At 43.9% G+C, this 12,906-nt stretch overlaps 1 protein-coding gene across 4 annotated transcripts in view; it reads left to right on the forward strand.

Moving 5' to 3' along the window:
• The first annotated feature begins 5,034 nt into the window (after positions 1-5,034).
• KCNQ1 (potassium voltage-gated channel subfamily Q member 1) overlaps positions 5,035-12,906 on the forward strand; it is a 583,123-nt gene continuing 575,251 nt past the window's right edge. For 2 of the 4 annotated variants that reach the window (XM_014602362.3, XM_019476843.2), the window contains exon 1: positions 5,035-5,590. In XM_014602362.3, coding sequence (XP_014457848.2) covers positions 5,187-5,590 — 404 coding nt within the window. In that variant the 5' untranslated portion in view covers positions 5,035-5,186. The remainder of the gene's footprint in view (positions 5,591-12,906) is intronic. The other 2 variants (XM_019476842.2, XM_019476844.2) reach the window with 1 other exon arrangement.

Here is a 12,906-nt window from a genome sequence, read left to right on the forward strand (position 1 = left end):
TAATATTTAATTGTATGTATTCTCATTATTCAAAGTATTTCATTACTTTATTTATCAAATCAGTGCTTGCTTGCTTAGTAAATTTTTTGACACTCTTCCAACTACTATTTCCATTCTTAGCTTTCTATATGGTGATCATATTCTTTCATTTTAATTATTTTTTATTATGTAAAATAGGAAAAAATGCAGAAGATATATTTTTCAAGAAGTGAAAAACAAGAATGTCATAGATGTGAATTATAGAATTCTTTATTTTTGAAGAAATCTATCTATCTATCTAATGTAATGTGTGTGTTTTTTATATAACACACACAACACCCTTCCAAACAAAGGCTTACAAGAAGAGACAAAATAATTTACAAAAGCAACATATAAGATCTATAACAGAGACTCCCTATCCCAGAGGTTCCCAGACTTTTTCCTGTTGCATACCCCCTTCCAGATTTACCAGCTCTACCAGCATATGTTTTTATGTTTTATATTTTAACCTCTTAAATGCCAATTATTATAATGACATTTAGATCCACCACTACACATTTTTCTCCTGAGTACTTGCCAGAGATGTCTTGCACGTACCACAGTTTGTGAACCCCTGCCCTTATACCATTCCCTTACTTAATCTTGCTTGCTAAATGCCTGCCTTAATAAGGTCTTACACTGTTTCCAGAAGACAGTTTTGCATATTGTATATTAAATAGGAGACCTCCTCTTCATAATAATTAAATTAATTATTGCCTGGATTCTAGGTGCTAATTATTCATTAGTTTTGACATTTCCTTTGAGAGATGACCTTTGAGTCATAATAAGTAGGTCAAGCTTTCCAGCATTTAGTAACTAATACAAAAACTGGTTGGGTATTTTCCAGCCAAAGTTTTGAGAACTGTACTATGGTTGCTTCAGTCAGTGGGCCCCAGAGGGCAGTACCAGAATTTTCATTTTTTTTTTTTTATAACTCATCTTAAATTATCCTATTACAAAGTAGCTGGCTATGTTTTGAGCACTTTGCTCTTGTGAGTAACTGTGCATCCAGTTCCCTCTAAGAGACTTACTGTCTAACCAAAGACTTATCCAGGTGGTTTTTGTGGCTGCCTCCCACATGGTAATAGGTGTTGAAAATCCCTGACAACAGAAGCCATAAGGCCAGAGAGAGAGAATATATTTATAGAAGTCCATAGCTTCCCTTTCTGCATCCTTAAGTACGTCTTGCTTAGACCTTCATCCAAAAATCAAATGACTTTTTGCTAAAGCATTTGAGGGGGCACAAGAGTTGGTTTTCTTTTAGTGTCCTCAAGTCCATGATTCTGCAAAGGTGGGTTCATGTTCCTATGGACCCATGTATTAGCAGGCAGGGGACTCTGATGTGTACAGTAAAGGGTGGCGTGATAAACAGTTGCATGTGGATGCTTCTCACAACAAGTTTCTGACAGGTTATCTGACCACACAATGCCTAACATGGGTCTGTGCTGAGTTCTATGTCAATTAGACACAAGGAAGACATCCTTTCTTCTGACATGCTGTTTTGTTAAGGTGTCTTATGTCTTGTGTTCTCATGGAAAAAAAATGCCAGCGATTTAAAAATAGATTTAGTTTTAATTGCTTGCTTATAAAACAATCTTTGCATATTTTCCTCTTTATCAACAGTTTGCTTTCTTCATCTTTGAAACAATAGTACAAATACCCAGCAGGTGTTAATTGGCATTCCAGGGAAGACAATAGTCATGCTGGTTTTACTTCGGCTGCAAGTTTGAATGGAGGTAAAATTAGCAAAGCTGTTTTTTTTGTTTAACTTGATATAGCACCTTATCTCACTTTAGCATTTGGTTTTGCCAGTATTGCCCCTGAACTCAGCATAGCTCTGCTTGTTAACTAGTTCTGTTCTAGCCTTGGCTCAAAGTAAAAAAAGCATTTCATATCAAAGAGAAACCTGAGCTTTAGCTCTAGGAATAGAAATTGTAAGCTAATTATTGAAGCATAGGTTCCTGTAACCATGGTATAAAACAATTTGTCACACTGAAGTCAGTCATTGCTTAAAACACTAATTGGAAAAGCTATGCCAAGCCCTCATATAACCTGACAGTAAAAAAGCCCAAACATGTAAAGCAGGAGTCCCTTAATTTTCTTTTAAAGGTGGTGATGGAACAGCCAACTATGGTCTTCAGTTTGAGGGGCAAAGTTTATTACACTCTAGTTCTTCCTCCATGTTTTGTTCATTTTATTTGGAATACAATAGCACCAAGCATTGGCCCTGATTCTTGTTTGTCCTGTTGTGATGGCTATGGTTACACACAAGTTAAAATGCAAACATGACTTGGTGACCTCACAATTACAGCTCTGTTGAGAAAGGCATTTTCCATTTTGTGGAGGATTTCAGCACTCCAGGTTCTGAAGCTGTCAGAGGGATGGAGCAGCAGATGCAAGGCTCAGGCGCATACTGGTGTCCTGTCTAAAATGATAAACTCTGGGAACCCAGGCTAACTAATGTGCCATGAGCCTGACACATTAGTATCTTGTGGTGCTGGCGTTACAGGCATATAAGAGCTAGTGCTCCTAGGGCTTTCAGGTCCTTGGCTCTCCATCAGCCTGTTAAGACCAAACCACCTGGGACCATGGTCTCCCCCACAGCTGGTCAGGCAAGCTAGGAAATGTTTAGACAGGTTTCTATCAGAACCCAGCTGGCTTTCTGTTATGATTCCATCTTCCTTTCTGGGACATTTTGACTTCCCTTAGCATTCTCTGGTGGAAAAAACCAGGGCATTTCTAACCTGGTCAAGTCACAGTTTCTGTGTCAGAGAAGCTCTGAGAGAGAGATGAGACACTGGTGGCTGAGATAACACTAAGAAAAATGTACGTGTCTAAGAAGTAACTTATCAGTTTCATCTCAATGTCAAGTGTGCCACCTTGTGTTATAGAAACAGCCTTGTACAAGAGGTGTAGCTTGGAAAGGCACTTCCCTAATACAGTCTTCTAAGGTAAAATTCTTTGCCTTTGTCCATTTGTCCAGAGTAAAAGTAAATCAATAGTCTTAAAGATGCTACTATTTAACTCCCCTCTCCCCCTTGCAGAGAAGAGCTTTGCTGTCTCTCCCCGGAGCCTTAACTGTACCCCTGAAGCCAATATCCACATAGGTTGCTGTCATAGAAACATAGAAAACAAAGGCTGGAAGGGACGTCAGGAAATCACCTACTCCAACCGCCTGCTCAAAGCAGGACCAGCCCCAACTAGATCATCCCAGCCAAAGCTTTATCTAGTCGAGTCTTAAAAACCTCCAAGGATAGAGATTCCACCATCTCTCTGGGTACTTGTTCCAGTGGTTAACTACCCTCCTTAGTGAGAAAGTTTTTTGCTAATCTCTAATGGAAACTTCCCTTGCTGCAACTCAAGACCATTGCTCCTTGTTCTGTTATCCGCCACCACTGAGAACAGTCTAGCTTCATCCTCTTTGTAACCACCCTTCAAGTAGTTGCAGGCTGTCAGCTGAGTGAGTGGGATGGATAGGGCCTTTTTTCCCCAGGTGGCCAGAGGGACACAGGATCACAGGTTAGCCTTCTGGGAAAACAGATGGTTTAATCACAGTCAGGCTATAACCCCTGCCCATGGGCAGATCTAGGATTTTGAAAAGTGGGGGTGCAGCTAGTGTGGTCTAGCAAATACAAGACCACATGCATTTTTCTGAATCAGTGTTGCCAACTTTTATGATTTTTAGAGTTGTTTTTAAAGTCTATGCTTTGGGAATGTGAACAACTTGGCTCTTTCTTTTATATACAGTTATAGTTATATATAAATGTATAAAAGAATGAGCTAAGTTTTTCACATTCCTGAAACATAGACTTTAAGAATAACACCAAAAATCATGGAAGTTGGCAATACTGCTTAAGTTAAAAAGAAACTAGAAGCTTTACTAATACGTATGGGCCTAGAGTTGTATTATTTCATTTAAGATTGGAGCAAAACAAAAAATTTGGAATTTCGATATCCTATCATATGTTATATCTAAAACCACAACACACTAGGCAAAAATAATCCAATGATGTAGTTTCATTTGTCCTGGAGTCATCACAGTTGCATGCATGTCTGGTTTTCGGATTCATGAAACAAAACCAAGCCTCCCTGAGCATCTGGACAGTGCCACTTCCTTGAAACCAATTTCCGCACCTGAGCTAATGCTCACCTGAGGTAACACTCACCAGAGTTAATCTTTTTTAGCTAAAGCAGCGGTTCCCAATCTGTGGTACAGGTACCACCAGCAGTATGCAGGCAACCTGTCAGTGGTACGTGTTATAAATCATAGTATCATAGTACTTAGGATCGGAAGGGACCTAAACAGATCATCAGGTCCAAGCCCCTGCCCCGGGCAGGAACAGGTGCCGGGGTCATATCACCCCATTATAAAGTAATTGTAATCAATCTGTTAAGACAGAAATTTGCGGATGGCACTTAAGGTTGAACTGCAAAAGTTGCTGGCGGTGCTGAAGGTTGAAGCGTTTTAAATGGGTGGTGCAAAACCTGTCAGAGTTTGGGAACCGTGGAGCTAGAGTTACCACTCCGTGGGGCTGCGAGATGGAGGAGCAGGGAACAGCAGGCAAAGGAAGGTGAAGCGAAGTAGCGGGCCCAGGCAGACCATTTAAAAGGAAAGCGGGTCCTTAACACCTGTGGCATGAAGAGTTTAGCAGGAAGCCAGAGACTTCTTATGAGCTACCAAGGCACTTGACTGACCCCTCCCAGCTGCCTGGCTAGAAGCGCTGCTGCCACAGCTTAGGCTTCAAACTTAGGCTAGAGCAGGAATCAGAGCGGGGTGCAAGTGCAGCCCTGCCCTCCCACCTGGACCCTGCCTTTAAAGGGACGTCCAGCGCCTGTGCTGGCTGCTGCCTTCCCGGGGCTGAGATCAGACACAGACACCCACACCCCGCAGCGCCCTTGCCACCTGGGTGGCGCGGGGCGTGCGCGCAGGGGAGGGCGGGGAGCCCGCCGCACCGCGCCGCGCCCAGCCGGGAGCGGGGCGGGCGCCCGTGGCACGGGGCCCCGGGTCGGGGTGGGTGGAGACCTCGCACCTTCCCCGCAGGAGCCCAGCCCCGAGTGGGCCGGGCCAGGGCGCTGCCGGAGCCAGCGAGCGCGCCGCCTCTCCTCGCCCCCCCCTTTGGTTCGGGCAGGAGGGGGGCACGGGGACAGCGCTGCCGCCGCTCCCCGCCATGTCTGCCCCCGGCCCCGAGCCGCAGCCCGAGAGGCGCCGCTGGAGCCTGGGCCGGCTGTCGCTGCCCCGCAAAGCCAGCATGCCGCCCTGCGCCAAGAAGCCCGCGCTGGAGCTGGCCGAGAGCGCGCCCGGCGCGCACTACGCGCCCATCCCCGCCGCCCGCGACCCGGGCCAGGGCCAGGGCCAGGGCTCCGCCTGCCCGCCGGGGGCCCGGGACGGCCCCGACCGCCAGCTCCACAGCGACGTGGTGGTGGTGACCCCGGCGCCGCTCAGCCTGGACCCCCGCGTCTCCATCTACAGCATCCGCAGACCTCTGCTGAGCCGCAGCAACCTCCAGGGCAGGGTCTATAACTTCCTGGAGAGACCCACGGGCTGGAAGTGCTTCGTCTACCACTTCACCGTGTGAGTAGCACCCCGCCTTCACTGCCCCCTGGCTTCTCACCTGCCCCCGCCTCTCTGCCCAGGGCCTCCTCGTGCCTTTTTGAAGCCTGAAAGTGCCCCTGGATAGCCTCCCACGGACCATGCCACTATTTTGTTTTCTCTTCCGTTGTTTGGCAACTGGGAAATACCAGCCTCTTTCCCTTGTTGCTGAGAACTGGGGATGGTTGGGTGGTTTTAACCCCATGGAGCCCTCTCTGCAGTCTCTGGGGTTGTCTTGTGAGTTGTGATCACCTTTGCTCGCTTGGCAGCACTAGTGTGTAGCAACCCATGGTGCCCTTGAAAAGATCTCCAGGCACCCTAGGGTGTCACAGCATCCTGGCTGAGTCCTCTTTGCAGTCTTGGGGTTCATCTTATGTCCTAACAATGCTGTTGTTGCATGGCATCCTTTGGCACCCTTGAAAGGATCTCAAGGCACTCCAGGGTGCCCCAGCACCCAGGTTGGGAATCCCTGCCCTATACATCCCTCTGCTGTCCCCGACAGCCTGTGCTGAGGCAAAAGGGAGCAAGCAGAGAGCGTGTTTTCTTGGGCTTAGCAAGTGTAGTCGGGCTGCCGAATGATCTGACTTCTTGAAAAGGGCAACTGCACTGAGCTCTCCCACCTTTTGGCCTCCAGACCAACCAAACTGATTGGCATAGTCAACCACAGTAAATTTCCCACAGCCTCTGGCTTTCTGCTGTTTTGTTAATTGTTTTGCTGCTCTGCATCTGTCAGAGGAAAAATCTTACCCAGCTGCATCGGGGAGGTGTGTGTGCTGCATGTTTTATGCAATATGTAAACTCTTTTCAGTTGCTTTTTTTCCCCCCCTAACAGATAAAAAACCTACCTAGCCAAGGGACTATAAATCTTGCCATCTTGACTGACCTGTATCTATTTTTAATGAATGTGTTTGACCTGTGCATGTGTTCTGTTCATTCATTACTGTTTTTGGAGAGCAAGCCATGAAGTGTTGAGAACTCTTTATTCCTACCACGTTACAGAGCAAATAAATTTTGCTCTGCACAGGGCACTTTAAACTATGTGTCAGCACTTGTTTGAATAATTATTCCAGGCTTGATTCTGTTACCTGTTTGCTTCCACACTGACTAATGCTTGATCCTGTGTGCAGTCCATGGAAGTCAGTAGAACTGTTCATTGACTTGGGAACAATGTGACTAATCAGCCTCAAGATGAGCCAGGCAGATGGAGCTGGTCCTCAAGACCTTAAGATACATTTCAGAAGACTCGCATTCGGTGGATGAAAATTCGTAATACCAGTTCCTGTACTGGAAATTGCATGCTAGCCAGTCATCACTTTACACAACTTCTTTTTTCTTGAATTGATAGGAGGGTTATTAAATAGCTCTAATAATTAAGTTTTGCGTACTTAATTTAGGGTTTTTTGTTGCGTATATGAAGCACTGAAGACTAAAATTTTCAGTCTTTATTCTGGATTGTGATACTTGAGGCATATCCACAGTGACTCTACGGATGTATCAAAAGTGGTGGCTGCTATTGCTGCTGGTGTGTGTGTGTGTGTGTGTGTGTGTGTTTTAAACAAGCAAACTTGTGTCTGAATCCAAGAACATAAAGGGATAATAAATATTAGACGTGGCATGTTTTCTTTTATAAAGTGGCTTTTATTCTTCCAATTGACCCAAATTACTTTACTTTATTCTTCCTGTTGGTTTGAGAACGATACAGTAGGCTGCATTTTAATGGGCTAATGGCTTGTTTCTAATCTGCATTTAAAACCTTTTACTTCTTAATTATTCCAAATTATTATTACTTTCTTCCTCATCTCCATCATATTAGGTAGATCGGTTGTGCCACAGAATATGGCAGGAGACATGTTACGTCTATACTGTAGAGGCAGTTGTATCTTTGCCTTTCCTGATTCTGTTACGGACATGGTCCTTCATCACATTCTGTTAAGCCTCATGGTGCATTGTGTATGTGTGTCTCTGTTATCACTCTTATTTTTAGTCAAGTGAAAAGAGGCTAAAGCAACAAATGTTAGAGGCTAAACTGAGTGCAGTGTCTGTAATGTACCTGAAAGTGGAGCAATGTGATGGTTGTGAATTGGTGAAGCAGTGGATCAGTTCTGTTGTTCATCAGAAGCCTACAAATGTATGCATGAAAAATTAATGTTTTTTTAATCTAGAACTTGTAAAGTGTTGACATAACCCTTGAGCAATTTGCATATGCTACATCTGCATAATAAAATAAAAATGAACTGAGATGGATGTCTTGAGTTTGCTTAGTTAGGGAAAAATACAAAATCCCGTGTCTGAAGGCAAAGTGCGTCATAAAAAAACATTTTTGAATTTTGCATAATGCTGAAGCTTCTTAGTCTGAACAGGCTGGGTCAGTTGGTGCTGGCATATCTGTCATTTGAAGGACCAATCCTAATACTGGAAGCTGAGTTAGGTCTGGTGGTGGGGGTGACTTTGGATGACCACAGTAATTTATGGTCTTACTCCATGCCTGAAGTTTTGAATGCTGTATGTAGATGGATAAGCAGTATTAACCCTACCTAAGAAGCTGGAAAAACAGGCATGGAACGTAGACTTCCATGTAAGTACGCTATAACCATGAGAGAATCCATTAGACCAATGACCAACATTTTTCAAAAGTGATTTTTGGGGACCTGATTTAGAATATTTTCAAGGGAGTTGTTTCTATCCTATCTTCTCCGCCCCAAAAAACAAAACAAAACCAACAACAAAACAAAACCACCCAAATCAAATTAATGTGCTTCAGTATTCATCCTCCTTCAGGTGTCCCAAGTTATACATCCAAAAACAGAAGTATCCAAAATTATTTTGAAATTCATAGTTAAAGTCTTTTCAAGTGCTAAGAAGTTCTACTCTAATGTTGGGTGTAGGTAAAGATATTTAAGTAGTAGAAGGAATGGTTGAATCTCCTGAGATGTAAATGATATTTATGCTGCTGTTCTATTTGGAAACCTGTTATTTTAAGCCTTATTCTGTGACTTAAAATGTTACTGTTCATCCTGTTTTCTCCAGAAAAAGAGAGAGAACTTCTATCCTCTCTCTCTCAAAAAAAAAAAAATGATGGAAATGGAAAAAAGAAATGAGATTAATATCTGAGTTTACATAACTTGGAAGGTAGCATAGGTGTGCACCTTTATAGACTGACTAAAGGGGGTGTGTGCACATGCATAGGGCACAAACTTTTGTACATCTGATAAAGTAAACTTCTACTCATGAAAGCTTGTGCACATTTATATCATCTTATTTAACTAGTCTATAAAGGTGCATATCAACCTTGTCTTCTGACTTCAGACTAACACTGAAGTCAGATAGGCATCTGACTGAATGAACACTGAAGTTGGATATGCATCTGGCTGTGGTCATCTGATCCCAGCACTCTTTCCTGCCTAGGCAGGGGGTCGGACTCGATGATCTGTTGAGGTGCCTTTCAACCCAAACATCTATGAATCTATGAACACGGCTAACTGCTTCTCTGCTTACCTAACTTAAACATCACTGCTAGATTCTCAGGTGGTATAGATTAGCTCAGCTCTCTTGCTTTCCGGAGTCATATGGACTTACACCAGCTGAAGATCTGCCTTACTGTTTTAACTAGACTTTTGAAGACAGTAGGTAGTGTGGGCTGATGTTGTCTGCTGTTCTATAGGAGCTAATTAGAGATATTGTAATTCTGTTAGGAAAATAGCTAGTCTGTCCAGGAAGTTTTAATTTATTTTTCTAAGTGATGTGGTCGTTTGCATGCATTGATCTCATTGAGCTTCTGTAGCTCCAAAGAAACTGAACTGATGAAGAACAATAATGATAATTTTTCTTAAACCCCTCAATACATGTTTACAAACTTCCAAGTCTGTGCTTATAACACTGTAAGGCGTGTGGCCTCCCTAATACACTTGCATTCCCTTCTAGGAAGGTATTCAGCAATAATGATTTTTCTGGTGTAGATTTTTTTTTTTTTTAACCTCTCTACTTGCCATCTTCTGTCAGTAGGGGGAGCCGAATTTATGTCTTACTGTGTGTGCAGCCAGCAGCAATCTCTGTTTTTGTATGTCTCCAGCAGTCCTGCTTCCATCTTTGTGTCTTCTCTTACACTCCTCCAGTTTTTTGTTTTTTATGTGCAGCCTGTAATTTTCTTCTGGTCTTGTCTCTGCCTGAAATTCCTTGGGTTCTCATCCTTCCCAACCCATCTACTCCCTAGTACATCCATTGTTCACTCTGTGGCTGGGCCAGGGGTTGATCAAGGTGACCGTCTCTACCAACTGGAGGCAGTAGCTATTAGTAGCAACTGAGAAGAAAAGGTCCTACATCGTTTTGCAGACAGGGGCTTGGAGAGGCCAACTGTTAGAAAGTTGGAAGCATCCATCAGTTTCTATACATTTGGAGAAAAAACTCGGAACAACTTTGGTTAGAAGTTAGGAAGCTCTGTTAGGTATTCCAGGTGATGAACAGGGTGGTCTGATCCTACATAGCCATTGCTGTGTACTGATTCTTTTGTTGCAAGGAAGCCAGGCTCTGGATAGCTGACAGGTATAGAACAGCAGTTATTTGTGGTATGAGTACCACCAGTGGTACGCAGGCAGCCTGACAGTGGTACACATTAAAAGATTTATTATAATTACTTTATATGACAAAAATTTTCTGGTGGTACTTCAGGTTGTATCGTTTTAAACTGGTAGTACATGATCTGTCAGTTTGGGAACCGTTGGTATAGAAAGTCTGAGGCGTTATTTAGTGCTTTGATTTATTTATTTATTTATTTTATAGACTTGGATGTATAATAGATAAATTGGAGAACTGAGGTGCTCTTTTGTGTGGGGCATGGATTTTGATAGGATTAGATGAGCTGAGGTGTTTTTTATATGGTTGCCATCACCATAGTACTTGAATGCATCTTAAGTGCCTTCTCAGGCATTGGGAGAAATGGCTCTCTCTCATTATGTTCTTCATACACAGAAATAAAATAAACTATGTTGAAAGTAGCATTTAACATTGAGTTGTGAAAGTAGGAAGCACCATCATCATTTTTTATCAGCCTTTCTTGTTATCTGGCTGTTCTTCATCCAAGTATCTATTTTGGCATAGCAACAAAGAAAGGGAGACATGGTACTATTTATGTTTGATATGCAAACAGTTATAGAGTTTCATCTCATTTATGTCCTGTTGATAGGACCTTTCCATGGACCCTAATATAGGTTCAGGAGAGATTAAGGTTCTGTGGGACTCTAGAGTTGATGGCTGTTGTTTCACAGGAACAGGGTACCAGGATGACCCTTCAGGTTCAGGTGAAAATGTTAGGACTGAAAGTTTGGTGCTCAGTGTTATCATATGCTCTGGAGAGTTCAAGCAGGATGAGTAGGGGTGTATCTAGTACTCTATGCATGGCAAGAGGTCATCCACCAATACCGCAGGTGCTGTCTCCTGCCCATGTCCTGCCCAGAAACATGATTGAAAGGTATCTGGATGCTGGCAGCTGACAAATAACCCTAGAGGTGTTGTTTATTTTCTCTAGCTTCTTGATTAGCATACTTAGAAAAGGGAGGTTAGATACTGCTTTGCAATCTGCAAGGTCTCCAGCGCTAAGTGATTATTTCTTTACTGTTCAGACTCTTGCATGTTTTATATATAGTGTATAGTACATTCCTTTCATCAGAGGAGGTGCTGACAATCTTTGTTTTTAAAGGCTCCAGGTGTTCGTTCTTTCTAATTTATCTTACTGGATAAGCAGACGTCACAGTCACTGATTATGACAACTAGACTCTGCTCAGGCCTTTCCTAAGCTTTGTGTCTTACTTTGCTCAGGCCATTAGGAAAATCATCTGAAAATAAGAGACAAGTTCTTGTACCCACACTGTTTTGACTTTTATATTAATCAGGTGTAAGTGGTGGGTACAGTTGTCAGGGGAGTTGAACTGGAATTCATTTGTACGCTTAACAATAAGTTTTTAAAATTTACATTAGAAGTACTGTATCAGAGTTGATGGAAGTGTTATTCCTGTTTTGTGACTTTATCTTTTATTCATTTTAATGTGTCCCTTGTGCTTGGCCTTAGCATGTAAGTTGGTTAAGCGTGTACAGCTACTGGTGCAAATGAAATAGCCCACTAATGGAAGGTTTCATATAGAGGTGCACCAATATATCGGTGTCATACCAGATCAGTAGTGATAAAAGGAAAATTAACATTATCAGCTATGGGCTTTTTTTCGCCGGTGTAGTTGGTAATTACTACACCGATTAAATAAATAAAATGGCTGACTGAGAAATAAAATATGCCTTCTAGCCGGGGCCTCCAGATGCTACGTGCATGCACACAGCCACATTATGCACGTGGCTAGGAGCAAAGCCAGGCAATGTGGAGAGCAATGCCCTGCAGGTATGTTTATGGAGGGGAATGGGGGGAGGGCGAAAATCGAGGCCCCCACTGAGGGAGGGAGTGGGGAAGGGGCTGGGGGCACTGCCCATCCAGGGTAGTGAATGGGGCCAGGGCTGAGTCGTGAGGGGGCTTGTCCGGGAGGGGGGCTTGGGGATTTCTGCCCTGCTTCTTTTGTCCTGGGAGCTGTGTGCCAGCTGCGCTGTGTCCCCTGCCTATCTGGCGGCAGTGGGGACAGTGAGTTGTGCCTCCCGCCACCAGGCATGCGGGGGATGTTGCAGGGCAAGCGTGCGGCTCCTGGGGCAAAGGCAGCAGGGCAGGGAGCCCTGAGTCCATAGCAAGCAGCCCACCTCCACCCTTACCTTGCTCGGCATGGCTCCTAAAAGTATCCTGGCACTTTAAAAATAGTGGCAGTGGTGCTTGAATTAAGCTTATTTGATGAGCTTTAGTTCAAGTGCCCATGCTGCCATTTTTAAGCGCCAGTATGCTGATCCCCTGGATGAGCTGCCTGTGGCTCTGTCCCACTCCAACCCTGGGGTCCCATTTTCTACCCTGGCTGGGCAGCGCCTCCTGCCCCTGTTCCTACTGTGGGGGGCCTCAATCTGTCCCTCCTCCCCCCATGCCCTTTCCCGCCCCTACGCCCCTTCCCCTTCACAAACTTATCTGCAGGGAGCTGCTGTCCACACCACCCAGGTATGCCCTTGTAAATCATCTATCAGATTGGTATTGGCCAATATGCTTGGTGAATTATTAGCTATTGGTTTCAGCCAAAAAAATCTCTATCAATGCACCACTAGTTCCATGCGTGTCTCTTGTGAACACAGGTGGCTGTTATTTGGGAAACCAGGTCTCAAAAATCGGAAGATGAAATATCATCAAATAAGGTTTTTCCAGTACTCCCGAACTCACAGCTGTGAGA

The sequence above is a fragment of the Alligator mississippiensis genome, chromosome 2 (assembly GCF_030867095.1).
Source record: "Alligator mississippiensis isolate rAllMis1 chromosome 2, rAllMis1, whole genome shotgun sequence".
NCBI lineage: Eukaryota > Metazoa > Chordata > Crocodylia > Alligatoridae > Alligator > Alligator mississippiensis.